Below are 27,975 nucleotides of genomic sequence, written 5' to 3'. Positions count from 1 at the left end.
TGGAAGTTTTCTTTTCTCTCTCTTTGTCTCTTCCCCCATTCACATGCACATACATTCTTGTTTTTTTTTTACTTTTTTTTTAACGTTTATTTATTTTTGAGACAGAGACAGAGCATGAATGGGGGAGAGTCAGAGAGAGGGAGACACAGAATCCGAAACAGGCTCCAGGCTCTGAGCTGTCAGCACAGAGCGCGACGCGGGGCTCAAACTCACGGACCGCGAGATCATGACCCGAGCTGAAGTCAGCTGCCCAACCAACTGAGCCAGCCAGGCGCCCCACATGCACATACATTCTGTCTCTCAACATAAATAAATTGTAAAAATTATACACGTAACACATGAATATTTACTTTTGGTAAAACATGAAAACATTGAAAAAAAGACTCAAGCTTGCTTTGATTATTATCTCAATGCCATTTTGTTTGTATGTGTTCCTCATGGTTACACGTGATTGGAGGCTTAAATATTCTTTTTCCCCACTGCTCCTGAGCTCAGTAGAGGAGCCCTTAAAAGCAGTAACTGCAATGGTGCTTCAAGTTAGGGAACTAAATGTTTGAGGAGAGCACTTCTTTGTAGTTATAGATCTCACCATTTTTGATCTATGAAAATGAGAGTTTTGTAGAAATCAACTTCATATATTCAAAAGATTATGCTGTCATCCACGATATTATTCTTTTTTTTTTTTAATTTTTTAAAATATTTTTTATTTATTTTTTGAGACAAAGAGAGACAGAGCATGAGCAGGGGAGGGGCAGAGAGAGAGGGAGACACAGAATCCAAAGCAGGCTCCAGGCTCTGAGCTGTCAGCACAGAGCCAGATGTGGGGCTCGAACCCATGGACCGTGAGATCATGACCTGAGCTGAAGTCGGACGCTTAATTGAGCCACCCAGGTGCCCCCACAATATTATTCTGAATAGATTAATTTCTCTAGATGGTGGCTTTTATTATTTGTTTGTTTGTTTGTTTAATGTCTTCCAGGAAGTCCAGGATGTAATAATGCAAAGGCCATTTCCCTCAATTCAATGTTGGTCCTGTTTTTAGGAACATGGTTTATATGAAGTACATGTTTTTGATCAAAGTACTTCATCAGAGTGGGAAATTTAATAGGTGAAAGAAAAGAACTGAATCATAAATTATTTGAGAACTTACTTGATTCAGTTTCTTCCCCATACACACCTACCACCCACCTGGATTTTAACACGAGTATGTGTCATGTGTCATTGTTTTGATCTCATTCCTCAGAGTAATTTATTTTCACATTTCACCTATGGCTTTAATGCTGAAAGCATTCAGAACAGGGCAGCGTTCTTGGTGATAATTTCTTTTCCTACCTTACACTCCTTTCTGAAAGAAAGCCATAGTTGTCATTGGACTATGGGGTTATTTCTCTAACTTGTGTCTTTCAGCCTATTCCAGAACCAAAAGGAGGTCGTCTTATCCAAGTCGAAGGATACTGGATTTCGGTGGGAGACAGGGAACCTACAATAGATGAGACCTACATTCTTACGTCTTCTGTTAAGCTAAACCTGAGAGACATAGTCCGAGTGGTTTCTGCAGGGTATGTGGACCTTTTCTCTTGCTGCTCTGAAGCTTTACCAGAATGGGTGTTAATGACATTCTAGTCTTACTTCCATAATTTTCCAAGTGCTGTATTTGTTGTTCGCTGGCTATGTGTCACTTTTCTCCTGGCACAAAGCATTGTTCTAGTTATACCTTTGGTGGGAGCAACACCCACCAATTATTTTGGCCATCTTTAAAGTTGCTTTCCAGTATTGGGCTGATGAATACTTGTCTCCTCCCATTATTTAAGTGAGTAACAGCTAGTCCCATTTACTGTTTCTCATAAGTACTGCAAGAAAGGTTGAGATTGTTTTCCTCTGTATTTTTTAAGGAACCATTTTTATATAGAAATTTCTCAGAACTTAAGAAACATTCCATTAGTGATGCATAGGTATATAAACATATTCTTTTATGCTGATAAATTCTGTATTCTTTTTTAAAACTACTTGAATTAATTCTGGTTTCTTTCTTTTTTTTTTTTCTTAAATTGGTTTATTGTTTCACGTTTTGAAGAACCTATCCAGTGTTGATTCAGGGAGAGACATCAGTTGGTAAAACAAGCCTGATCCGGTGGCTGGCAGCAGCTACTGGTAACCATTGTGTGCGTATTAACAATCACGAACACACAGATATTCAGGAGTATATTGGTTGTTACACATCTGACTCTTCAGGGAAGCTTGTGTTTAAAGAAGGTAGGATTATTATTTCATTCCATGTGTGTGGATATTCATTCTTTGAAACCCATTTCCCCAGGTAATCTTTATCCTTTCCAATTGAGGTACATGACCTTTGCCATAACAGCTGGTTTTTCTTTTTTTCTGATTTCCCTGGTTAAAGAATGATGGTGAGGGGTCCAGCTTCCTTTGAGCCCCACTGATCTCATCAGTTGTACACAGGACTACTGCCAAGTTTTGTAGAGTGCAGTTGAACTGCTACTTCATTTCCCAGAGACTCAGAAGAACGGGGTGAATGTTGAACAGAGGGGAAGCTGAGAATAGATATGGGAATGTGGTAATTTAAATGAAATTGGACTGCGGTGGGGGGGGTGGAATAAGTTGAAAATGTGATATTTGTCAGCCTTAGCTCCCCTTCTGTGTGAAATAAAAAGGATTACTTTGATTAAAAATTGTGCTTCCTTGATAACTCAGTGTCACAAGTTATCTTGAGGCGTGACTAACTGTAGGGAGTAATTTGTTTTGAAATTTAATGTTCTAGTATTGGTTGATTTGTATATTACATTTTTTTAAAACCTTAGACTAACTTACGTACTAATTCTCAGTGTTTGTTTTTTAAGGTATTCTTATTGATGCTATGAGAAAGGGCTATTGGATTATTTTAGATGAATTAAATTTGGCCCCTACCGATGTGTTAGAGGCACTGAACAGATTACTGGATGATAACCGTGAATTGCTCATCACAGAAACACAAGAAGTTGTTAAAGCTCACCCTCGGTTCATGCTTTTTGCTACCCAAAATCCCCCAGGACTTTATGGAGGCAGAAAGGTATGTAGCATTTGCCTTTTACTCCATTTGTTACCCCATTGAGTAGTAAATCTTCCTTGATAAGACTGAAATTTTTTTTTTTTGCTTCTTTTGAAGGGTTTTTCTTTTTCTGGTGTATAGCAGAGCCTCTGTTTTGGAAACTTTTTTTTTCTGATGTGTTTCCTAGGTGCTTTCTAGAGCCTTCAGGAATCGGTTTGTGGAGCTGCATTTTGATGAACTGCCTAGTTCTGAGCTGGAGACAATCTTGCATAAACGCTGTAGTTTGCCACCCTCCTATTGTAGCAAGTTGGTTAAAGTCATGCTGGACCTTCAGGTATTTCACTATCACTTAGTTTCAAATGGAATGTATTGATTATATTTGATGATCAAAATTTAAAATTTGATAGCCTTCTCCCGTCTGTTAATTTTTTTTTTTCTCACAGTACAGATAGTATCTTTAAAATGTGTTCTGTTAATGTCCAATTTTGGGGGGCACCTGGGTGGCTCGGTCGGTTAAGCGTCCGACTTCGGCTCAGGTCATGATCTCACGGTCCGTGAGTTCGAGCCCCGCCTCGGGCTCTGTGCTGACAGCTCAGAGCCTGGAGCCTGTTTCAGATTCTGTGTCTCCCTCTCTCTCTGCCCCTCCCCTGTTCATGCTCTGTCTCTCTCTGTCTCAAAAATAAATAAATGTTAAAAAAAAAATTTTTTTTTTTTAAAAATATCCACTTTTTGGTTTTATAAATGAATAATTTAATATCGTGTTAAAAATTTTCTCATAATTGTATGTGATAACAGTTCCCTACTTGTTGACAATGTTGGAACATTTTGTTTAGGTTGGGATTTGGCATTGACAAACTATAGTTTTTATTTTTTAAATGGAGCTAGTCCTTGAATGGACGTAACTAAACATACCTTTTTCATGTCTCGGCCTTGTCAACTATGCAAAGCTACACTTTTTTGTTTTTTGTATCCCATTTTAAGGTGTTAGAAGTGTTATCAGAATTAATACACATTTACCTTCTAGAAAGCTAATAATAATTAGCAGTTATACTCCTCTATGTTCCCAAATTATGGGAATAATGTTTGCCACCATTTGTATTCATAACTTTTTCTGTATGATATAGGAGATGGAATTCCTTTTTTTTTTTTTTTTTTTGGTGTTGTGATTCGAAATCCCATTGTTAATATTCTTATGTATGAGTTTGAATATTTATCTTCAAAGGATTACTTTCCATTTACTTAAAAAAAAATTTCTTTTAATGTTTGTTTTTGAGAGAGAGACACAGTATGAGCAGGGGAAAGGCAGAGAGAGAGAGGGAGACACAGAATCTGAAGCAGGCTCCAGGCTCTGAGCTGTCAGCACAGAGCCCGACGTGGGGCTCAAACCCACAAGACATGAGATCATGACCTGAGCCGAAGTTGGATGCTTAACCGACTGAGCCACCCAGCCGCGCTGGGATGAACCATTTTCATGGGAGCTTATGTTTGCTAAAAAATTTTATATAGGTTGTACAGTGTGCTTGCCATCACCCTTTTTCATTTGTTTTAATATTGTAATAGTCCTATCGCAGAAGTTCTTCAGTGTTTGCTGGAAAACAGGGCTTCATCACCCTACGTGATCTGTTTCGATGGGCTGAAAGATACAGATTGGCTGAACAGACTGAGAAAGAGTATGACTGGCTACAGCATTTAGCCGATGATGGTATGTTTTCAATCAGATGTTCTCAAACCGTTTAGTTATGTTAGATATTTAACTTTCTTATTAAAATAAGTTTTTCCCAAATTGTGATCTATAGACATATTTTACTAGGTATTCCAGATTTAGTCTTTCTCCCTCAAGTGCAAAGTGCTTTTGAAAATGGTTCTTTTCTGTAGGCATCTGTGTTAATATGTTTGGATTTTTACAGTTTTCTCTTTGGTCTAGGTGCCTCCATGTAAGAGTCAGATAGGGGCACGGTGCCCATAAGACTTTAGGCAAATGGCTGGTGGTGTCTCTGTTACCATTTATCTGCAACTCGGTAACCATGGATAGTGGTGCTTCTGTCTTATACAGAAAGCTGACGGGTTTGGTCAGGTAATATCAGAGTTTTGAGAGAAAGCAGTTATGTCATGAGACTCCTGATTGGTCATTTTGGTTTAATCCGTGGGGAGAATTTGTATGTTTCTCTATATCCTAGGAAAGAAAGCATTTCAGAGTCTTCTGATTTGAAAGGTACTAATGAGTCATTAATAGAATCCTTAATAAGGAGAGTACAACTAACCCTTGAGAGTTTTTTTTTTTTTTCTTGTAAAGAGTAGATAGATGGAGGAACACATTTTTTAGAAAACTTTAAAGGGAAAACTTTTTAGTCAAGGTATAGCGTACAGTAAAATGAATGCAGTGCTCTATTTTTTCATGTACAAGGAAGATATATTTTTTTTACATATGTATGTGTCCATGTGAATCATCATCTAGACCAAGGTTTAGAATATTTTTCAGTGCCTCAAAAGATTCCTTCATGGCTCTTGCCAGTCTTAACCTCCCTTGGAGGTAACCACTGCTTTGACATCTATCACCACTGCTTTGATTTTGCCTGTGCTTGAGTTTCAACTAGTGTCATGCAGTATGTACTCCTTAGGCTTGGCTTTTCACTCAGTCTAATGTGAGGTTCAGTCACGCTGCTCTGTGTATCAGGACTTCATTTCTTTTTTCTTATTATTGTAACCCGTTGTACAGAGATACCGTAATATATTTATTCATTCTCTTGTTGATGGACGTTTGGGTTATTTCCCCTTTTTAGCTGTTATGAATTAAACTGCCCTGAACTTTCCTCTATATATCTTTTGGTGCACACATGTTTATTTGTGTTTGGGTCTACCTGGAAGTCCTGTTGCTGGGACACAAGGCATCCATATTTGGTTATTTGCAGTAGGTTTTCCCAATTGTCCAGAATAGTTCTTTAGATACCCTCTCCACCTGCAAGCTTATAAGAGTTCCTGTTGTTCCGTAATCTGAACATCCCTTGGTATTATAACTTGGCACTTGATGACTTCTTTCTTTGTTTCTTTGTTTCTTTGTTTCTTTCTTTTTTTTAGGTTTTATGCTGCTCGCAGGCCGAGTCAGGAAGCAGGAGGAAATTGATGTGATTCAAGAAGTTATTGAAAAACATTTCAAGAAAAAATTGTGTCCTCAATCCCTTTTCTCCAAAGAAAATGTCTTAAAATTACTGAGTGAGTAGGTCAAAATATCCAGAGAAAATGAATTGAGTTGTACTCTTACTAGAAGCTAAATATTTATTCTGCCTTTTATAGGTAAATTGTCCACTCGGGTATCCATGTTGGAATCTGAGTTCAGCCACATTGTGTGGACTGAGGGCATGCGGAGACTGGCGATGCTGGTAGGAAGGGCGCTGGAATTTGGTGAACCAGTGCTACTGGTTGGGGACACTGGGTAAGTTCCTCTGCTTCTGTGACTGTAACTCATTATGATGGATCAGTTCAGTTCCATGGGAGTACTTGAGTTATCTCTGAAGGGTTATCAGGAATACAATCTTTGTTTTTTCTTTTCCTTTTCTCCCTTCCTCTTTTTTTTAAAGGGCACGTAAGAGGTCTATTGTTTACTTTTCCTTCAGACTTTTGTGATGGAAAAAAAGGTGTCTTGCATTATTATCATTAGAGCAGTTTTTTTTTCTTTGTAATTCTTCTGAATCGTGACATTCATTCTATAGACATATACAGAACAGCAGATGAGATACTATCACTTGAAAGTCTGTAAGGATTGGATTTCTCTCCCATCCATTGGTTGTTGTTATTAGAAGTAGGAAAGAATGAAATTCATGCAGTATTTGCTTTTCTAGATAAGGAACGTTGTAGGGTGCGGGTGTTTGGGGGAAGGGTACCCTTAGCCCAGGGTGCAGAGGTCCTGGGTTGGCCTGCAGTGTCTGCTCTAGTGAGGCCCTCACCAGGGCTCCCCTCTTTTGCTCACTGGGGTGTTTGTGGGTGTGTGTTTGGAATTTATGGTCCTTACTAATCTGGTGTGTATTTCTTAACAGGTGTGGGAAAACTACTGTCTGTCAGATGTTTGCAGGCTTGGCAAATCAGAAACTATACTCTGTTAACTGCCACTTACACATGGAGACATCGGATTTCCTGGGAGGGCTGCGACCAGTGAGACAGAAGCCAAAGGACAAGGTTTGTCCAGTAATAAATGATGTGTTTATTCATTTGAAGAACTGCAGTTGGTTCTGTGCATGAATCAGCTGTGGAATTTGTTTATGGTGAGATTTTTGATTTGAGGTTTGATACGTATCTTTAGATTTTCACTTGTCTACAAGAGGCCTTCATGAGCATCCTGTTGTACAGGCTTTCTTCCTTATGTTTAGACCCTTAATTTCTGCAGAATCTTGTGGAGCCATCTGCTCTTTAATTTCACACCCCTCTTTTCCAAATTGTAGGAAGAAGTTGATACATCAAGGCTTTTTGAGTGGCATGATGGTCCTCTAGTTCTGGCCATGAAGGAGGATGGCTTTTTTCTCTTGGATGAAATCTCACTGGCTGACGACTCTGTTCTGGAAAGACTCAATAGGTATATGTGTAAGAGATTTACCCTGTGCTTGATGTTTGTGATGGTCTGGTTATTTATTTATTTTTTTAAACTAATTTAAAGATTAAAAAATTCCCATCTAGTTAACACAGTGTTATATTAGTTTCAGGTAGGTGTATAATGTAGTGATTCAGTAATCTATATGTTACACAGTGTTCATCGTGATACGTATACTCTTAATCTCCTTCAACTATTTCACCCATCCCCCCAACTACCTCTCCTCTGGTAACCATCAGTTTTTTTCTCTATAGTTAAGAGTCTGTTTCTTGGTTTGTCTCTTTTTTTCTTTGTTTCTTTTCTTAAATTCTACTTAGGAGTGAAATCATTATATTTGTCTTTCTTTGACTTACTTAATTTAGCATTGTAACCTCTGGTTCTATCCATATTGTTGCAAATGGCAGGATTACATTCCTTTTTATGGCTGAATAATATTCCATTCTATGTGTATATATACCATGTTTTCTCTAATCATTCATCTATCGGTGGACATTTGGACTGCTTGTCAATTTGGCTGTTGTAGATGATGCTAAAGTAAATATAGAGGTGCATATATCTTTTTGAATTAGTGTTTCCATTTTCTTTGGGTAAATATCCAGTAGTGGAATTACTAGATCATATGGTACTTCTATTTTTAATTTTTTGAGGTACCTCCATACTGTTTTACTGGTCTGGTTTTTATAGATATTAATTCTTGTGCACAGTAATATTCTCCATAGGTGCATAGTAAATATTTGAAAATAATAATGAGTTACTGTTTTTGTGTTTTGTTTTGACTTTAGCACTCAGGGTCCTTTAAGGGGCCTAGTTTTTCTGTTTTGCTGTCAGTAATCAGAAAGATGGCACTGTGGTGTGTCAGGGCTAAAACAAATGAGCCCAAGTTACAACTTTTTTTTTTAAATTTTTTTATTTTTTGGTGTTTATTTTTCAGACAGGGAGACAGAGTACGAGCAGGGGAGGGGCAGAGAGAGAGAGGGAGACACAGAATCTGAAGTGGGCTCCAGGTTCTGAGCTGTCAGCACAGAGCCCAACATGGGGCTGGAGCTCATGAACCATGAGATCATGACCTGAGCTGAAGTCAGATGCTTGACGGACTGAGCCACCCAGGTGCCCCTACAACTTTTTTAAGGCAAATTTTATGTGACCATTATCTAAATTCTTTGAAAGAACTAGAATCAGAATTCTAAATGTTATGGCTGCAAGGCCTCAAAATCTCAGACCAGTATGAATTTTGATGTATATCTATTTTTCTTTTTTGAAGTTTAATTTGCACACCATAAAATGTATCCATGTTAAATGTATAATTCAATAGGTTAGTAAATTTACTGAGTTTTGAGACCCCACAACCCAGTTTTATATTTCTGCCATCACAGAAGGATGCATCTATTTAGCCCCTTTACAGTATACTTCTGATGCCATCTCCTGCTCCAGGCAACTTTCTGCAAAATTTACTTTCTGCAAAAAAAGAGAAAAGATTTGTCTTTTCAGCACATTCATATAAATTGATTATTCTCTCACTTTGCATCGTTTTGAGGTTCATCCATGTTGTAACCTATGTTAGTTTGTTCCTTTTTATTCCTAAGAGTATTCCAGTGTATAGTTATACCGTATTTTTATCTACTCAGCACTTGATGGTATTTGTGTTGTTTCTACTTTTATGAATAATGCCGCCATGAATATTTGCATGGAGTATTTTTTTAATGCATTTTTGTGCATTTTTAAAACAAATGGATAAAAGGAATTTTTTTTTCTTTCGATCAGAAATATTGTTCCATTACACAGGAATTGGGATAATGAGTCATGTAAAAATTTGTGGTAGGAAATTATTAAAGTGAAAGCTCAGCAGAAGAGATAACTTTTTTCCTTTTTAAAAGAATGTTGAAGACCACAAAATAGAAGAGTACATGAGCCTTTTCTAATCTTAATTCTCCAATTTTTCTTTTAGTGTCCTTGAAGTGGAAAAGTCCTTGGTATTAGCTGAAAAAGGCAGTGTAGAAGACAAGGATAATGAGGTAGAGCTGTTGACTGCTGGGAAGAAATTCCGTATCTTAGCAACCATGAACCCTGGGGGCGACTTTGGAAAAAAAGAGGTAAAATTGTGTTCCTGAAGCATAATTTTTTTCCAGGTTTTGACCTCAGTTCACTGGTAGCTGTAAATATAATATGTAAAAATGCATTTGGAATTTTATATTGGGTAATAATTTAATGCCTAGAAAGATAGTTTAGAATTATTACAAAATTGAAGTCTGACAAAAACATTTCCTTATTTTTACATCTCATGGTGTGTATGTGTCTGAAATTTCATTGTGTCAGTCGCTTTGCCCAACTCAACTCTTTACATGTCACCATAACAAATTCTCACAAGAACTTAGCATGAAAGTTATTTTCCTACTTTCATGGATGAGAAAAGATGAAACTGAAATTTAATCTATTTTTTTAAAGTTTATTTTGAGAGAGAGAGCTCACACATGCACAAGAAAGGGCACCAGCAGGAGAGAGGCAGAGAGAGAGAATCCCAAGAAGGCTCCACTCAACACAGAGCCCAACACTGGGCTTAATCTCATGACAGTGAGATCCCGACTTAGCTGATATCTAGAGTCAGACGCTCAACTGACTGAGCTGCCCATTGCTCCGAAACTGAAATTTAATCTTTTTAATTTAATCTTAAACTCTGCTTCTGGAGTCTCCTTTCTTAAACACGAGTGTGGCTTTGAGTAATTTTAGAGTGACAAAAATGTTGCAGCCAGGAACCTCTTCTGGTTTTGCAGGTGGAGCCTATCTGTTCTCTCCAAGGATTTGTGGGTTATGCTTAGACTATTGGTAAAGGAAAGGGTGGAAAGCAGTTCCTTCTGTTCATGGGGGTAGTGTTAGGATTCAGCCAGGATCCCATACCCTGAACACCATAGCTTTCAGGTTCATGAAGCCTCTCAGTAGAGAAGTCTTCCTCTGTGTCGATCCTGGTCTGTTAGAGTTAGGAAAATGGTAATGTGGTGATAGGTCAGGGATGATAAGAACGGAGGTTGATTGTGAATGAAAGTAATTAAAAATCTTGGTAATTTGGTGGATACCCCTGAAATGTGAACATAATGTTTTGGGCTTGATTTTCCTCTGTAGTGTAACAAGAAAGATTATTGCTGTGCCTCTTGAAATGTTCTTAAGAGACGTAATAAAGTATATCACAGCTTCAAACATAATGTGAAAACTGGTTCCTGGGTTGGCTGGGTGGCTCAGTCGGCTAAGCGTCCGTCTTTGGCTCAGGTCATGATCTCACAGTTCGTGAGTTCGAGCTCTTTGTTGGGCTCTGTGCTGACAGCTCAGAGCCTGGAACCCGCTTTGGATTCTGTCTCCCTCCCCCTGCCAACTGCACTCTGTCTCTTTCTCAAAATTAAATAAACATTAAAAAAACCAAAACAAAATGGTTCCTTGGCAAATGGAAATCCCGTAGAAAGATCTGATTTTGACATTGTGTGTGTTAGCTTAGGTTAAGATAGTTTAAGTTTTTCTTAGAAAAAGATTGCCAACTTTTACCTAAGAGAAAGCTCTTTTTTGTTTTTGCACACCTAGCAAGCAGAGTGAGGTAGAATGCTGAAGACCAGAAGCACTGCTTGTCTAGGATGGCAACAGGAAACACTCACACATTCACTGGGTCTTGGTTGAGCTGCTCCTGGGTATAGGCATTGCTCCTGGTCCTGTTGCAGTAGGCCAGATAGATGGATGGAGCTTATCAAGTTATAGGCAAGCAATGATAAACTAATAGTTATGTGCATATATGGCATTGTAAATGCTTATTAATAGGGGAAGGGTAAGAGGAATCCATTTTGAGAGCAAAGGCCATAAGACTGGAAGAACTAACAATTCTTTGTTATGCAAGAGGTAAAATATGTACCTCCTTACTAATTTGGCTGCTCCTCTTTGAGCCACTTAGAAGATGTTTTCTCTGACTTCAGACAGCTCTCCCCTCATCGCACAATAGCATTTATTTTCTCTAAAACACTGGTTTTGTAACTGAAGGTAAAGGAATGGCCTTTGCTTAGGGGAAAGTATTCAGGTTTGGGAATCACCCACTGGGGCTAGAATTCAACTTACACCATTTACTCTATAAAACCTTGAAGTTCTGTATGTCTATAAAGAAAGTGATGGGAATGTGGTGTTGGGGGGTGTGGTAGAGATTAATGAGATGACATATGGAAGGAGCCAGGACAAAGTAGACGTTTAATAAATTGTACCTTCTAGTAGAGATAATAAGAGGAACATTTGGTATTTGTTAGACTCACAGCTAACATTTCTTCAAAGGATTTGTTCTCTAACTTTCCTCATAAGTATCCATTCATATTGAAATTTTTGTTTCTTGTAGTTGTCTCCTGCCTTAAGAAACAGGTTTACAGAAATATGGTGCCCACAAAGCACAGGTCGTGAAGATTTAATTCAGATTATCAGCCATAACCTTCGTCCAGGATTGTCTCTGGGCAAAGTAGATCATAAAGGTGAGTTTTTTCAGTTGGTACAGGTTGTAATGGTGGTTATGAGGTGGAGGGGATTGTATGTTGGGAATGAGAGGTGTTGTATAGGACATTAGCAGTGTATATATGTTGGCATGTTAAAAGGAGAAGAGTAGATAGAGAAATGGGAACAAATAGATGTAAGAAAATAGGCTATTTGGGGGTGCCTGGATGGGCTCGGTTGGGCGAGCAACTTCGGCTCGGGTCATGATCTTGCAGTTTGTGAGTTCAAGCCCCGTGTTGGGCTGTGTGCTGACAGCTCAGAGCCTGGAGCCTGCTTCGGCTTCTGTGTCTCCCTCTCTCTCTGCCCCTCCCCTGCTCACACTCTGTGTCTCTCTGTCTCTCAATAATAAATAAACGTTAAAAAAAAATAAAAAAAAAACCAGGATATTTGTTATCTTCCACTTAAGTGTCCCTTCTTCATATTGCCTCCTTTACCAAGGTTTTTAAATTCTAGCTTTTTTGTTTTACCTATTGGCTCTCTTTATTTAAAGTATATTTGTTCTCCAGAGATGAGGAAGATTTGGTTTAAATTTTAGTCATTACCACCTTCAGAAAATGTTTATAGACTTTTTTTATGAAAAAATTTTTTTATGTTTATTTATTTTGAATGAGAGAGCACAAGTGGGAGAGGGGCAGAGAGAGAGGGAGAGAAAGAATCCTAAGCAGGCTCTGTGCTGTCAGCAAGGAGCCTGATGTGGGGCTCGATCCCATGAACTGTGAGATCATGACATGAGCTGAAATTAAGGGTCAGATGCTTAACCAACTGAGCCACCCAGGTGCCCCAAAAATGCTTATATACTTTTAAACTGCATTTCTTTATCATCAACTAATTTATTATTAACTTTATTTAAAAATTTCATTATAAAAATTTTCAAACATAAGAAAATAAAATAATATTAAAAAACTTCTGTATACCTAAAACCTAGATTTAGCAATTTTTAAGATATCTGGTAAGGGTCAAAACGTTTATTATAAAGTTCTTTAGCCTAAATTGCTTCGATGTATATATGCATATATTTTTTTAAATGCTTATTTATTTGTTTTGAGAGAGAGGGAGGGAGGGAGAGAGGGTGCGTGTGCTGTGGGAGGGACAGAGAGGGAGAGAGAGAATTCCAAGCAGGTTCCTCAGTGTCATCATAGAGCCTGACCCAGGGCTCAAAGTCACGAACCATGAAATCATTACCTGAGGTGAAATCAAGAGTAGGGTGTTTAACCGATGGAGCCACCCAGGTGCCCCTACATGCATGTTTTTTTATTGAGGTATAATCAACACGTAACATCATATCAGTTTTAGGTATACCACATGATTTGATATTTGTACCTATTGTGAAACGATTATAATATGTCCACTTAACATTTATCATGAGATGTGTGTTTGTGTGTTTGCGTATTGAATGGCTAAATTTAGAATCCAGTTCTGGGGCGCCTGGGTGGCTCAGTTGGTTAAGTGTCAACTTTGGCTCAGGTCATGATCTCGCAGTTCGTGAGTTCAAGCCCCGAATCGGGCTCTGTGCTGACAGGTTGGAGCCTGGAGCCTGCTTTGGATTCTATGTCTCCCCCTCTCTCTGCCCCTGCCCCACTCACACTCTGTCTCTCTCTCTCAAGAAATAAACAAACATTAAAAAAAAAAAAAAAAAAGAATCCAGTCTGATTTCAAGCCATAATACATAGTTTTTTTGGATCTCCTCGTTTCTATTCTCTTCTCTTTCTTCTCTTTCTTCTCTTCCTTTTATCTCTTTCTGAAAGAATGTAAAAGGATATTTGCTTCTTTGAGTTCCAGACTCACCTGGAGGGCTTGTAGAAATAAAGCTTCCTGCGCCTCACACCTAGAGTGTCTGTTTCAGTTGGTCTGGGGTAGGACATGAGAATTTGCCTTTCTATAAGTTCTCAGTTGATGCTAATAACGTTTGTCCAAGGCCCACACTCAGAACTCCTGACTTACCTTGGTTGTGTGCTGTTTGCAATGGTGCATTTATTATGAGAATTTCGGTTAAAGAAGAAAACAAATTACTACACAAGCATGGTTTATCTTTTGGCTCTGTGTTGGGGCTGGATCCCCCTAGGATGTAACCTCTTTATCTTCTATGGGCTGCTTACTTTTATGAGTTATTTTGATTATGATAAGAATGGCAGAGAATGCAACTGCCATTACACTGCCATGTTTGCTCCATCACTAGTGGGCTTCATGCTTAACTGAGCGAACAGTTTCTCCACACGCCGTTTGGTACTGGGGTCTCTAGGACTTAACTCTGAACCTTGCTGCTTGATCTTAAGGTGATTGTTTGCTATAAGCTCTGTAGGCTACAGGGCAGCAACTTTTTTGGGGAAGCATTAGGGTTCCTGAGAGAGCAAGGGAGAGTAAGGGAGAAGTGGCTTGATTTTTATCATCTGGAAATGAATCAGGTTGGCACAGTGTAAAAACATTCTTAAAAACTATGCAGGGGCACCTGGATGGCTCAGTCAGTTAAGTGTCTAATTCTTGGTTTCAATTCAGGTCATGATTTCACGGTTTGTGAGTTCCAGCCCCAAGTTGGGCTCTGTGCTGATAGTGTGGAGCCTGCTTTGGATTCTCTCTCTGTCTCTTTCTGCCCCTCCCCTGCTCCTTCTCTCTCTCTCTCCCTCTCTCTCTCCCTCTCTCTCTCAAAATAAGTAAACTTTTAAAAAAGGATTTAACAGGGGCGCCTGGGTGGCTCAGTCAGTTAAGCGTCCGACTTCAGCTCAGGTCATGATCTCACGGTCTGTGAGTTCGAGCCCCGCGTCGGGCTCTGTGCTGACAGCTCAGAGCCTGGAGCCTGTTTCAGATTCTGTGTCTCCCTCTCTCTCTGCCCCTCCCCTGTTCATGCTCTGTCTCTCTCTGTCTCAAAAATAAATAAACGCTAAATAAATAAATAAATAAAGGATTTAGCAAACTGTGCAGTATAGAGGCGCCTGGGTGACTCAGTGATTAAGCATCCAACTCTTGATTGATTTTGCCTCAGGTCATGATCTCACTGTTTGTGAGGTTGAGCCCTGCATCAGGCTCCATGCTGACAGTGCAGAGCCTACTTGGGATTCTTTCTCCCTTTTTCTCTGCCCCTCCCCTTCTCCATGTGCTCTCTCATTCTCTCTCTCAAAAATAAATAAATAAACTTTTTAAGAAAGGGCAAAAAACTGTGCAGGATAAAATGGGAAACTAGAGGGGTGCCTGGGTGGCTCAGTCTGTTAAGCGTTCACCTTCGGCTCAGGTCATGATCTCATGGTTTGTGGGTTTGAGCCCTGCGTTGAGCTCTGCTGACAGCTCAGAGCCTGGAGCCTGTTTCAGATTCTCTGTCTCCCTGTCTCTCTGCTCCTCACTTGCTCATGCTCTGTCTTGTCTCTCAAAAATAATGTTAAAAAAATTTATAAAATGGGAAACTAAGTAAAGATTTTATTTCCAGGTTTTTGTTTTTTTTTGTTAAATGTTTATTTATTTTTGAGACAGAGACAGAGCATGAACAGGGGAGGGGCAGAGAGAGAGGGAGACACAGAATCTGAAACGGGCTCCAGGCTCTGAGCTGTCAGCACGGAGCCCGATGCGGGGCTCGAACTCTCGAACTGTGAGATCGTGACCTGAGCCGAAGTCGGATGCCCAACCGACTGAGCCACCCAGGCGCCCCTCCAGGTTTTCTTTATAAAGATACATAAGATTTAATGGATCTAATATTTCAACTAATTATGAATTCTGAATTGAATTCTGATTCTGCTGAGAATACTCAAGATATACTTACTGCATTATCTAAATAAAAATATAAATACCCCTGAGTTCTACTTACTTTCTGTAGGACTTTTGTTCACAAGTTATGGTAGTAATTTTATCTATACATCCACAGTATGAACTAAGCAGAAAAGATTCCATTAAGTCAGTGTCTTGTTTTGTTTTTTTAATGACCTCTGAAGGGCATGTGGGCTTTTCTCAGTCTCACACTCTTATGACAGTACATCTAAAGATACCGTGTTTTTGTTAAAATGACATTTTTTAGAATTATTTCCTTGAATTGTATTTCTAAAAGTGGAAATAAGGAAATTCATAGTTCTCATTGGTTATGGCCAGGTTGCTCTCCAGAAGGATGGTCTCATTCATAATTCTACCAGCAGCTTAGTAAATGTGCATGCTTGGGATAGTTCAACATGGGGTTTTCTTTTTTTTCTAAATATAATGAAATCCATTGTTTTATCCTTGTTACTTTAATGAGTAAGCTAAAATTTCATTTTCTTTATTAGTGATGAGCATTTTCTATGATACATTTTTTTTAAATGCCAATCATTTTATTTTTATTTTTATTTTATTTTAAAGTAATCTCTATGCCCAATGTGGGGCTCAAACTCATGACCCCGCATGAGCATGCGAGATCAAAAGTCGCATGCTCACCTGAGCCAACCTAGTCATTTTACACATTAGCATTTATTATTATATATTTTTCGCGTGGGTTTCTATATTTGGTTACCTTTTAATATTTGTTATAAAAAATCCCTATGTGAACCCATCTACCTTAGCTGATGAACTTCTGTTCAATAGTGATGGTTTAATTCCCCTCTAACAATGGATCAGATTGTCAATTACGTCTTGTAAACATTTGTGTTGTTTTTTTTCTGTAGTTAGTTTTTTTCTAAGTAATTCGCAGTGTAGCCTTGAAGCCTATTGCTGAATGGTCTACTTTATATTATAGCAGTGCTGATTCCTCCTCATCATATTTTCTTTTTTTAAAATACATTTTTGGTATTCCTACTTATTAGATAGATAAATGTTTACTGTTGGCTTCAGAAGTTCCATAAAGTGCCTTACTAAATTTAATTGGCTTGGCTTTGCTCTGCCTTTTTTTTTTTTTTTTTTTTTTTTTTTTTTTTTTTTTTGGACAGAGCCCTCATGAGAGGGAGAGAGAGAATCTTAAGCAGGCTTCTTGCCTAGCGCAGAGCCTGACATGGGGCTTGAACTCAGGAAATCGTGAGATCATGAGCTAAAATGAAGAGTAGGACACTTAATCAACTGAGCCACCCGGGCACCACAAATTGTTTTTGCTTTAAATCTACATTACTTAAGAAGCATTTTATTTCCAAATATTTTACAATATGAAATTGTGATAATTAGAATAGTCCTTTAACTTAAATCATGGAACAAAATTTATGAATCCTCTAATTTGCTGAATTCTGAGGGATGCATCAATTTAATAAAAGAAAAAGCCTGAACTAAATGCCATTGAAAATGTGGCATCCCCATTCCAGTGAATCAGTTTAAAATACAATAAAATTTACGTATTTTCTAAAATCATTGTGTCTTAACTTAAAAATTGTATCTGAACAGGAACCAAATGAATACTTTCTTTGAGTAGTTTTCAGGGCTCCATCTTAGGCTGTAATTCTCAAGGTGATTTTTCTTTTTTGGTAGGTATGGTATGCTATTCATGAACCCCTTGGGAATGTAGTAAAGCTATGGACCCCCTCTCCTTAGAAAAAGCAGTAATGTACATTCACAAAAATTTGCATATAATCTCATGAAGCACAGACCTCTTTTAGGCCATTTCTGGGCCCTCCATTACAAACCCCTATTTTGTAGTGTTTTATTATAACCAGTTCCAAATTGCTTTTTACTTCCTTGTGTCTTAGGGGCTGACATAGCTAAGGTGATGCTGGATTTCATTGAATGGCTGACCCACCAGGAATTTGGCCGAAGGTGTGTGGTCAGTATCAGAGATATCCTGTCCTGGGTTAACTTCATGAACACAATGGGGGAGGAAGCTGCTTTGAAACGGCCAGAGACCATCTCCACTGTGACATCTTTTGTCCATGCTGCATGCCTGGTGTACATAGATGGAATAGGTTCAGGTATGTTGTCTGTTAGCTGGTGTGGGGACCAGGAGGTTAGGGTAGTGGGGAGTAAGAAATGGAATAAGCCCAAACCTCTGACCTCTGACCCAGATACTTTGTAAAATCACTTAACTCTAGCATTTCCAAGACCCAGAATAGATTTTCTTTTCTTTCTACTCTTTTTGAAAGGTGGTTGATGTAAAAGATAGGCTGAAGCTTCACATTGATTATAGTCCAGGGTAACTGGTAAATGTGAAGTGATTATGAAGAAAAAGAAGACTGTTGGAAATGTCCTTGCTCCTAAAGGACTGAGGACTGGGTAATTCTTAACATGAATAGTCATTTATAGTGAATGGGCCTGAATCCTTTAGTTTTTTTTAAGTTTACTACAATATCTTAAATTTCACTAAGTTCTGTTTTTTCAACAGTGAAGATTAGAGATATAAACCAAAATGATCACTAGTACCACATTAATTACTCCTTCCTCCAGACGGACTTATCATGGAGTACATGATGCTTTACTGAATAAGCTGCTGCTAATCTGTAAATTATTGGGATGGGAGGGGCAGACCTTTTGCCTTTGGACTGTTTACACTAGCAATCATATTTTGGGTATGCTTCAGTTAAGGTTTAATTTCCCCTGGAAACTGCCCAAGAGCTCCTGATGTGTACATATTTGGGAAGCTTGGTGTCATACTGTTGTTTGATGGTCTGATCTCTCTATTTTAGGGGTAACTTCCTCAGGGTTTGGTACAGCTCTCTTGGCTCGCAAAGAATGTCTGAAATTCCTAATCGAGAAACTTTCCAAAATAGTGAGACTTACAGAGTGTCAGAAAAATGAATTGAAGATTTATGACAGACTCAAGGCCAAAGAATTTACTGGAATAGATAACCTTTGGGGAATTCATCCATTTTTTATACCAAGGGGTAAGAATGATTTTAAATAAATAAAGGTTCTCTTCTTGTAGATCATGGGTACTTCACTTTTGTTGTGACTTTTAGTGTATCCTACTTCTGATTATTTTCAAACTAGTTATCTGAATTAGAATCTGACTTGGCATAACCAATCATAATTGCATGAATGATTAAAAATACATAACTGGCACGTAAAAATAGGGGAAAGTATAGTTTTTAATCTATGAATAAAATGTCTTATAAAATGCATTTATTTTTTATTTGGTGCTTAAAACAAGAGCTTTCCTATAGTGATAATTCAGCCCAGGGTGTATCATCGTGAGGATGACCCTCATCACTGCTTACAAAAACAGTTTTGTGAACTGTTGAGGACTTGAGTCACTCATCTTCCTCTCCCTGGCACCTGACATGAGCAATCCCAGGCATTCAGAAAATGTCTGTTGATGGAGTGAATGGATGAATGAATGAATAAGATTGTTGCTTGTCTAGCAGGGTCATCTGTTTCTTGTCCCTTCCTCCCTCCCTACATCAATAATTGTTGAGTGTCTGAAATGCATAGAGTGGCAGTTACTGGGGGTTCATTGGTGAACAAAATCAGCCCAGGTACCTGACCGAATGGAATATAGCCCTTTTCTCTCTCCCTCTTCAGTACTACTCTTCATCCCTGGTGGTGCATCAATGATTTAAGTTCCCTAAGTCACTGTCATAGTATTTAATTCTCTTATGTAGGAGCTATGTGTTAGTGGCATGGGACTGAAGTGGTCCTTGCTTCTGCTTCCATAGCTGAGGTGTAATAGATGTTTTCCTAATGCAAAGTGGTGCAGCCGCTCTGGAAAGCAGTGTGGAGGTTCCTCAGAAAATTAAAAATAGACCTACCCTATGACCCAGCAATAGCACTGCTAGGAATTTATCCAAGGGATACAGGAGTACTGATGCATAGGGGCACCTGTACCCCAATGTTTATAGCGGCACTCTCAACAATAGCCAAATTATGGAAAGAGCCTAAATGTCCATCAACTGATGAATGGATAAAGAAATTGTGGTTTATATACACAATGGAATACTACGTGGCAATGAGAAAAAATGAAATATGGCCTTTTGTAGCAACATGGATGGAACTGGAGAGTGTGATGCTAAGTGAAATAAGCCATACAGAGAAAGACAGATACCATATGTTTTCACTCTTATGTGGATCCTGAGAAACATAACAGAAACCCATGGGGGAGGGGAAGGAAAAAAAAAAAAAAAAGGTTAGAGTGGGAGAGAGCCAAAGCATAAGAGACTGTTAAAAACTGAGAACAAACTGAGGGTTGATGGGGGGTGGGAGGGAGGGCAGGGTGGGTGATGGGTATTGAGGAGGGCACCTTTTGGGATGAGCACTGGGTGTTGTATGGAAACCAATTTGACAGTAAATTTCATATATTAAAAAATAAAAAAAAAAAAAAAAAAAAAAAGAACTATGAAAAAAAAAAAAAAATAGATGTTTTCCTAGCCCTCCAAATTGGTATATGAAAAGTTTATTCCAGGAGACATAGTAGTACAGATGTTAAGCCCTATAAAACTGTTATTAGCCTGCATTATAGTTACATTATGGGTTAAAGATGCATCCTGAATTGTCTTGGTGACCTAAAAACATTGGATGAAATTGCCTATATGGAACCATGTGGCTGATACACCTAGCATACACTTGATTTTTAGGAAGATACCAATTTATAAAGGTAAATCGTACAAGTACTTGAAGTAATTCCAGGTAGGTTGTGAAAGGAAAAGTGTGCTTGCAGTAAGACCTATGTATGTATGCATAGACCTAAGTTATGCATAGGTGTAAGAGCTGGAGAGATCTGAGTAGTAGGCACAGTTGAAGAACGTGTGCTGCTGGCTATTGCTTTAAAGCAGTTGATGAATCTAAAAGTGGCGAAGTGTTGAAATAGGGTTGAGCATTTTCACCACAGATGGTACTTCACTGACTGAAAGTCTGCTTGGTAGGTTCTTAAAATCTTGGCTTGACATGTATATATGATTTGCTGATGTTCATCTTCTATGTGGCTTTTCTTTTCTCTACTTAAGGACCTGTCCTTCACAGGAATAATATTGCTGACTATGCACTCAGTGCAGGCACCACTGCTATGAATGCCCAGAGGCTCTTAAGAGCTACAAAATTGAATAAACCCATTCTCCTGGAGGGCTCTCCTGGTGTGGGCAAGACAAGTTTGGTGACAGCATTAGCAAAGGCTTCAGGCAACATCCTTGTTCGAATCAACTTGTCAGAACAGACGGTAAGCTTAGTCATTCTACAGCTGATGAGGATGAGTGTAGGGAGTAATGTTTGTATCTGTTTATAGTTTCTTATTCAGAAATAGTTAGGACATTTTCAGTACCTCAGATATTTCATGGTGGTAAAGACCACACCAACATGACCTTCAAATTAAGTCTCCTTTTAGATTCGTTAATAGCTGATATCTGTAATCTTGTTCCCCTCTAGATGCTTTATTCTAATTCTTTTGAGAGATAGTTACCCAATTCAGTATATATTATAACCTTGTTTTTTGTCATTTCTAAAAGGGAAAAATTAGTAGAAATAAAATGGCCTTTAAACAGTCTTAGGAAATAATGGGACAAGAGGTGACAAATGAGACTCCCTAGACGTTGTTATTGGTCTTTGTTTTGTTTTTTGTCTTTAAAGCTCACTAATTAATTTCCAAGTATAGCCACAGTTGAGAACTGCTGATATAGAGCTCCAACTCCAATCGATTGATACTTGCAGTATTGTGACAAAAAGGTTTTTGAGGGCATGTCTGGGCTCCTGGTACAGAGTGGTAGGTTGATTAGTTCTGTTGTGGTGGGTATAAAAAGGAAAAGTAGCATAAGGCTCAAGAATTTATCAGGTTAGACTTAAGGTCTTGGGATCTAGTAAATTTTTTAATGTAATGTTTTCCTCCTTTCTACCCCCTCTTAAAGGACATCACAGACCTGTTTGGAGCAGATCTACCTGTTGAAGGTGGCAAGGGAGGAGAGTTTGCCTGGCGGGATGGCCCTTTGCTGGCGGCCCTGAAGGCAGGCCATTGGGTTGTGTTGGATGAGGTGAGAGGTTTGTTATTCCAAGGATAGGGTCACAATGGGAAGAGCAGTCGTACTTTTCTTGTTTCTAGGGCATATCTCAGTGGGTTGTCATGCTTTTTTGCTAGTAAAGACAAATTCTCTAATGAAGAAAAATCCTTCATGGTCTCTTTTAAGAATGAGAAAAGTCACTTATCACAAAGCACATATAGAAGCCCCTGTGTATACAAGCTACAAACCCCGGCTTTTGTAAGCCAGCTACTAGAGAAAAACTATCTCTTGTCTTTTTTTTTTTTTTTTTTTTTGTAATGTTTATTTTTGAGACAGTGAGCAAGAGTGAGTGAGGAAGGGGCAGAGAGAGACAGAAGGAGACAGAATTGGAAGTAGGCTCAGAGCTGTCAGTACAGAGCCTGACTCAGGGCTTAAACTTATGAACCATGAGATCTTGACCTGAGCCAAAGTTGGACCCTTAACTGACTGAGCCACCCAGGCACCCATGTCTCTTAAGTTGTCTTAAGAGACATACAAAAAAATGGTGAGAAAACGGTCAGTGGTACATGTGTATGTTAGATAAATGAATGAGTAGAAGAATGGAGCCCCTCATGATACCTGTGATAAATGCTGGATCTTAGTGACCAACAGGCACTGGAGATAGAGAAAAGTGATGCACAAAAATAAAAAATTTAAGGCTGTGGGCCAGTGTCTGGTCACAAGATTCCTTTGGAATCTTAAGCTGGAGGGCAGACTGTGGTATTTCTTTTCAGCTGAGCTGCTTCTTACTTACCATGGAGGAGATATTAAGGAGAAGGAGCTGTCATGTGGACCACCCACCCACCTCAGTTTTTAGAAGATGTCTGATAGTATTAAATTCTTTAGCCAGAAAAGAAAAAATGCCTAGTTTTAAAGCTTAAGGCTTGAGACCATTTTCCTACTGGGTAGAAATGCATCTAGGTACCCAAGGCGTTCTTGACTGCAGTCCCATTTAAGAGCAGCTTTTAGAACTTGACCTGTTTGGGAATATTCAGTGGAATTTGTGCTTTTGAGTGCTTCTATAAACATGATACTTTAAATTCTGGTATAATATAGTCTGGGTTTTTTTGGTCCATTTGCATTTTATTGATTTCACATTTTCCCAGTTGAATTTGTCCATGTTACCTAAAAACTATCACACTTCACATCCCTGAGCTCTGAAGTCAGCATCTGAAGACCTCCATTCAGCTATTTTCATTTTTGGCACAGAAACTCCTTGTATTTGTTCTTGTTCACAAAACTCTTAGTGAAAGTTAGTTATGTCTATCCATTAATGTGGTTTATATCATGACTTTGAAGCCCATTTGAAGATTTCAGTCAGTATTTGTTCTGGGAAAGATACTTTTTTAAATATGTAGAGAGCTGTCTTCATCTTTAAAGATCTCAGAGTGCAAAAGTGAGATCTGTGTGTTGGCATGTTGTTTTTGAAAGCTATGATTTACGGGGTGGGTCCATATAGGTGAATACAGTGGATACAGTGTAATTTTAGAGATTTTAACTGCTTTTTTAAAAATTCAGTCTGAGTATTCAATTTACTTAAGTTACTGTCAATTTATATCCTTCAGATGTCTCTACCACATATATATGAAATAATAAGATGAATATACTTGGCTTCCTCCTCCTGAAGATAACACTTTACTTTTGTGCCTATTATTCCTCTGCTTTTTGTTATAGTTATACAGTGTATGTAATAAATGTGTGCACTTTCTTCAAATAGCTCAACCTGGCTTCTCAGTCTGTATTGGAAGGACTCAATGCTTGTTTTGACCACCGAGGAGAAATTTATGTTCCTGAGTTAGGAATGAGCTTTCAAGTACAGCATGAAAAGACGAAGATTTTTGGGTGTCAGAATCCCTTTAGACAAGGAGGTGGGAGGAAGGGCTTGCCAAGATCTTTCCTTAACAGATTCACTCAGGTAAGATTTGCTGTTGCCATGGAGACCAAAGGTGGAGTGTTGGGGGTGATAAGACTGCTGGCACGTAGCTATTAGGATGCTCATTATAAGAATGAGAGAGCTTCAGTTTAATGATGTATTTCTCAATTCCATGTCTTTATATGACAAATACTAATGCATCCAGTTCCCATCATCACTTCCCTTCTGCTGTGATTCCCTTTGTTTTAAGTCCTAGAGGACCTGATGTGTTATCAGTTAGTGGAGAGTAAGGTCACCATTCCTCTAAGATTTCTATTACTGTGCTCAGGATAAAGGCCAGTATTTGACCTTTCTAGGTATCTGTGTATTGTATGAAAACATCGAAGTTTTTAAATTTTTTTTTTTAATATTTATTTATTTTTGAGAGACAGAGACAGTGCAAGCGGGGGAGGGACAGAGAGAGGGAAGACACAGAATCTGAAGCAGGATCTAGGCTCTGAACTGTCAGTGCAGGGCCCAGTATGGGGCTCGAACCCACAAACCGTGAGGTCATTCATGACCTGAGCCAAAGTTAGAAGCTTAACTGACTGAGCCACCCAGGCACCCCAAAACATTGAGATTTTTTTAATGATGAAAATAATGCATTGTAGTTAAAGAAAAGGGAAAAATAAAATCCAGTATTCTCCATATAAGGGTCAATCATTATTAACATTTGGTGTCTTTTCTTACTGCCTTTATTCTCATTTACAGAGATAGGAGTTGTGTGTACATATGCTTACTTGTTTTAACATTTATTTGCCAAATTTTGACTAGTCTAGAGGTTTGGAAATGGCCCTAGATGTTAGCTTTCTTTAATGTCCTTTTCTGTTGACAATTAAGAATTAGAGTATCTTTTCAGAATAATTTATTATGAAAAATATCAAATATATTGAAAAGTTGAAGGGATTTTGAAGTAACTGCTCATATACCCTACCATCTAGAGTTCTGAGGGCATTATTACATAATGATAGGAAATTTAAAAAAACACAAATATACTTAAAAAATATACTTTAAAAAAGTGGTATGTTATCTTTTTTTCTTTAATTCAGTAGAGTGGAGCTAACAACACTACCAACACCTCTGTGTAAAATGTTTAAAATATTTTATGTGATTCTGTATGTTAAAATGCAAAAAAGATTTCTGTAACTGAATTTTTATATATAAAATGAGGTTTGATACCTTGGTGTTAAATAAAAACTTTGCATCATAGGTGGTAGTCATTTCTGGTGTTTGGTGAAGAGATGCTGTAGCCTTTCTTCATGTTATTTTTGGATTCTATAGGTCTTTGTGGATCCCCTTACAGTAGTTGACATGGAATTCATTGCCAGTACTCTGTTTCCAGCCATTGACAAAAATATTGTTAAGAAGATGGTTGCTTTCAACAACCAAGTAAGTACCTACTTGTATTAACTGTTCTTTGTTTTGATGGCTGTAATTGAACTATCATTTCATCGTGGGACACTATCAAATTTACCAATCTTTTTAAAAATAAAGCACATTGAATTGTCCCAGTTTCTAGTGGAATAAACTAATCATCTGAGGATTATAGTAATTCAGATCTATTTTGTATATCAGGTTAATGCTCAGAGAATATTTCTGGTTTAGATGTCTGGGTTGGGTGAAGGAGACATTTGTATCAAACCTGCTAATTTCTGTTTCAGATTATGCATGCATTATAGTACTTAATACAGCGCCTACCAGTGGGACATGTTTCCCAATAATAGTGTTTTCTTTTTAGATTGATCACGAAGTGACTGTTGAAAAGAAATGGGGGCAAAAAGGAGGACCCTGGGAATTCAACCTTCGGGACCTTTTCCGCTGGTGTCAGTTGATGCTAGTTGACCAGTCCCCTGGGTGTTATGATCCTGGTCAGCATGTGTTTTTGGTCTATGGTGAAAGAATGAGAACCAAGGAAGACAAGGAAAAGGTGAGTTTCATACTATTCTTTGGGTTTCTTTCCATCTGAAAGTTGATTTCTTCCTAAGAGAGAGAAAGGGCATACTCACTCATAACATTCAACACGGTAAAGCTGCTTAGAATTAATTAGTTAATTAATTTTTAAATGTTTATTTTTGAGAGAGAGAGAGAGAGAGTGCATGCAAGCAGGGGAAGGGCAGAGAGAGAGGGAGACACAGAATCTGAAACAGGCCCCAGGCTCTGAGCTGTCAGCACAGAGCCTGACGTGGGGCTCGAATTCACGAACTATGAGATCATGACCTGGGCTGAAGTCGGCCGCTTAACTCACTGAGCCACCCAGGCACCCCAAAGCTGCTTAGAATTTAAAAGTTAAACAGACTAAATGTTCACTGACTTCAAAGTTTCAAAGTGCACCTTTCTAAGTTTCTGCGTGATGTATTAGTTTGCTTTTGAGTACACAATTTGCTTATCCATCTGAATTCCAAATATTGCAAACCTTGTTAAAGCAATATTGCCCTTCAGTAATAAAGAACTAGGTCCTTGGGGGTTGGGGGAGAGGGGAAAGTGGGTGATGGGCATTGAGGAGGGCACTTGTTGGGATGAGCACTGGGTGTTGTATGGAAGCCAATTTGACAATAAATTAAAAAAAAAAAAGAATTAGGTCTTCATCTTTCTAGGCATAAAGGAGAGAAACAGGAGGAGATAGGTGATACTCAAGTAGAGAAGGAGGGTTTTCTGTTTTTAAATAAACTTTGAATTACAAAGTATTTTATCTAGAAAATATAATTAGATCTATAAGAGGGTATTCTGTATCTCATCGGCAATAAAAATATTCCTTCGTAAATGGAAAATAACACTAGAATTCCTAGCCTAATAAACTAATAATGTGTTCATTTTGCCTTGTGGTATTTAAAGTCCGATCTCACAAGATACTCATAATGGCTGCAGGTAGGAGGCACTATCATGACCTCTGAATAGTGAGGATCCAATGCTCTTAGTCATGGGGTATCACCTATAGTAAATAGTAGAGCCAGCACTTCTACATCGCAATTGTAGCTAAATGTTAACTCATTCATTATGTGCAAGTGGCTTTTGGTCAGTATATTAAGACAAAATATTCACCCAGTATTTTTTTTTTTTTTAACATTCTGTTATATATAATTCATATACTATTAGCTGGTATTTTATTTTCTTCATTCATTAACTAAATTATAGTATATCTATTGTGGCCAGACACTGGCCAGTTTTTGGATAATTGATGTTATTCAGATAGTATGTTACTGAAGAGTGTGGAAGATTTCCATCACTTCTCTAATTCAGTTATTGTAATTCACACACCCGAAAAAGTGAAAAATAATAATAGGAGAAAGACTTGTAAAAGCTGGAAGAATTTGAGTAAATTGAGTCTGACTTTATAAAACTAATCCAATTACGTTGTGAAAGCATTTTTAATTTTAATTTTGGTAGACTGTCAGGAAGATGAGATTATATTCTGCGTTGGAGGGAAATATAAGCTCAGAAATCACCTGGACCCAGGAATATGTGACAGGAGCACTTTCTCCTATGCTGCTTTTTGACTCGTAGTCAATGTTTGGTACTGATAATGATTTTGTCTTTACAGTTTTTTCCTAATGTTTCTGAAACTCCTATTAATTTATTTAGTTGAAGTATAATTGACATATAACATTAGTTTCAGGTGTACGACACAATGATTCAGTATTTGGGTGCATTGTGAAATGGTGACTACAATAAGGCTAGGTAACATCTGTCACCTTATGCAGCTACAAAAGGCTTTATTTATCTATCTACTTATTTATTTATTATTTATTTACTGATATTTTTAAGAGAGAGAGTATGCATGCATGCGCACTAGCAGGGGAGGGGCAAAGGGAGAAGGAGTAAGAGAATCTTAAGCAGGCTTCAAGCCCAGTGCTAAGCCTGACGATGAGATCATGACCTGAGCTGAAATCAAGAGTTGGACACTACTTAACTGACTGAGCCACCCAGGCACCCCAAGACTTTTTCTCTTTTGATGACAACTTTCTAAATCTGTTCCCTTAGCAGTTTTCAAATATATAATATGGTATTATTATTTAAAATTTTTTTAAACTAGTTTTTACAGTTTATTATTTTTAAGAGAGAGAGAGAGAGCAGGGGAGAAGCAAAGAGAGAGTGAGAGAAAAAATGCCAAGCATGCTCC

General features: G+C 38.2%; 1 protein-coding gene across 1 annotated transcript in view; it reads left to right on the top strand.

The window, feature by feature from the left end:
- Positions 1 to 27,975, top strand: part of MDN1 (midasin AAA ATPase 1) — a 174,336-nt gene that overhangs the window by 63,285 nt on the left and 83,076 nt on the right. The window contains exons 23-40 of the mRNA XM_078447133.2: positions 1,408 to 1,559; positions 2,075 to 2,253; positions 2,856 to 3,064; positions 3,231 to 3,377; positions 4,604 to 4,745; positions 6,119 to 6,253; positions 6,335 to 6,473; positions 7,075 to 7,213; positions 7,477 to 7,607; positions 9,568 to 9,712; positions 11,977 to 12,106; positions 17,744 to 17,962; positions 18,674 to 18,871; positions 20,927 to 21,135; positions 21,818 to 21,940; positions 23,664 to 23,861; positions 25,140 to 25,247; positions 25,597 to 25,785. Coding sequence (XP_078303259.2) covers positions 1,408 to 1,559; positions 2,075 to 2,253; positions 2,856 to 3,064; positions 3,231 to 3,377; positions 4,604 to 4,745; positions 6,119 to 6,253; positions 6,335 to 6,473; positions 7,075 to 7,213; positions 7,477 to 7,607; positions 9,568 to 9,712; positions 11,977 to 12,106; positions 17,744 to 17,962; positions 18,674 to 18,871; positions 20,927 to 21,135; positions 21,818 to 21,940; positions 23,664 to 23,861; positions 25,140 to 25,247; positions 25,597 to 25,785 — 2,892 coding nt within the window. The remainder of the gene's footprint in view (positions 1 to 1,407; positions 1,560 to 2,074; positions 2,254 to 2,855; positions 3,065 to 3,230; positions 3,378 to 4,603; positions 4,746 to 6,118; positions 6,254 to 6,334; positions 6,474 to 7,074; positions 7,214 to 7,476; positions 7,608 to 9,567; positions 9,713 to 11,976; positions 12,107 to 17,743; positions 17,963 to 18,673; positions 18,872 to 20,926; positions 21,136 to 21,817; positions 21,941 to 23,663; positions 23,862 to 25,139; positions 25,248 to 25,596; positions 25,786 to 27,975) is intronic.

The sequence above is a fragment of the Panthera onca genome, chromosome B2, assembly GCF_046562875.1.
Source record: "Panthera onca isolate mPanOnc1 chromosome B2, mPanOnc1 haplotype 2, whole genome shotgun sequence".
NCBI classification, from domain to species: domain Eukaryota; kingdom Metazoa; phylum Chordata; class Mammalia; order Carnivora; family Felidae; genus Panthera; species Panthera onca.
Note: the sequence above shows the minus strand (reverse complement) of the source record. Positions and strands in the feature narration are given on the sequence as shown.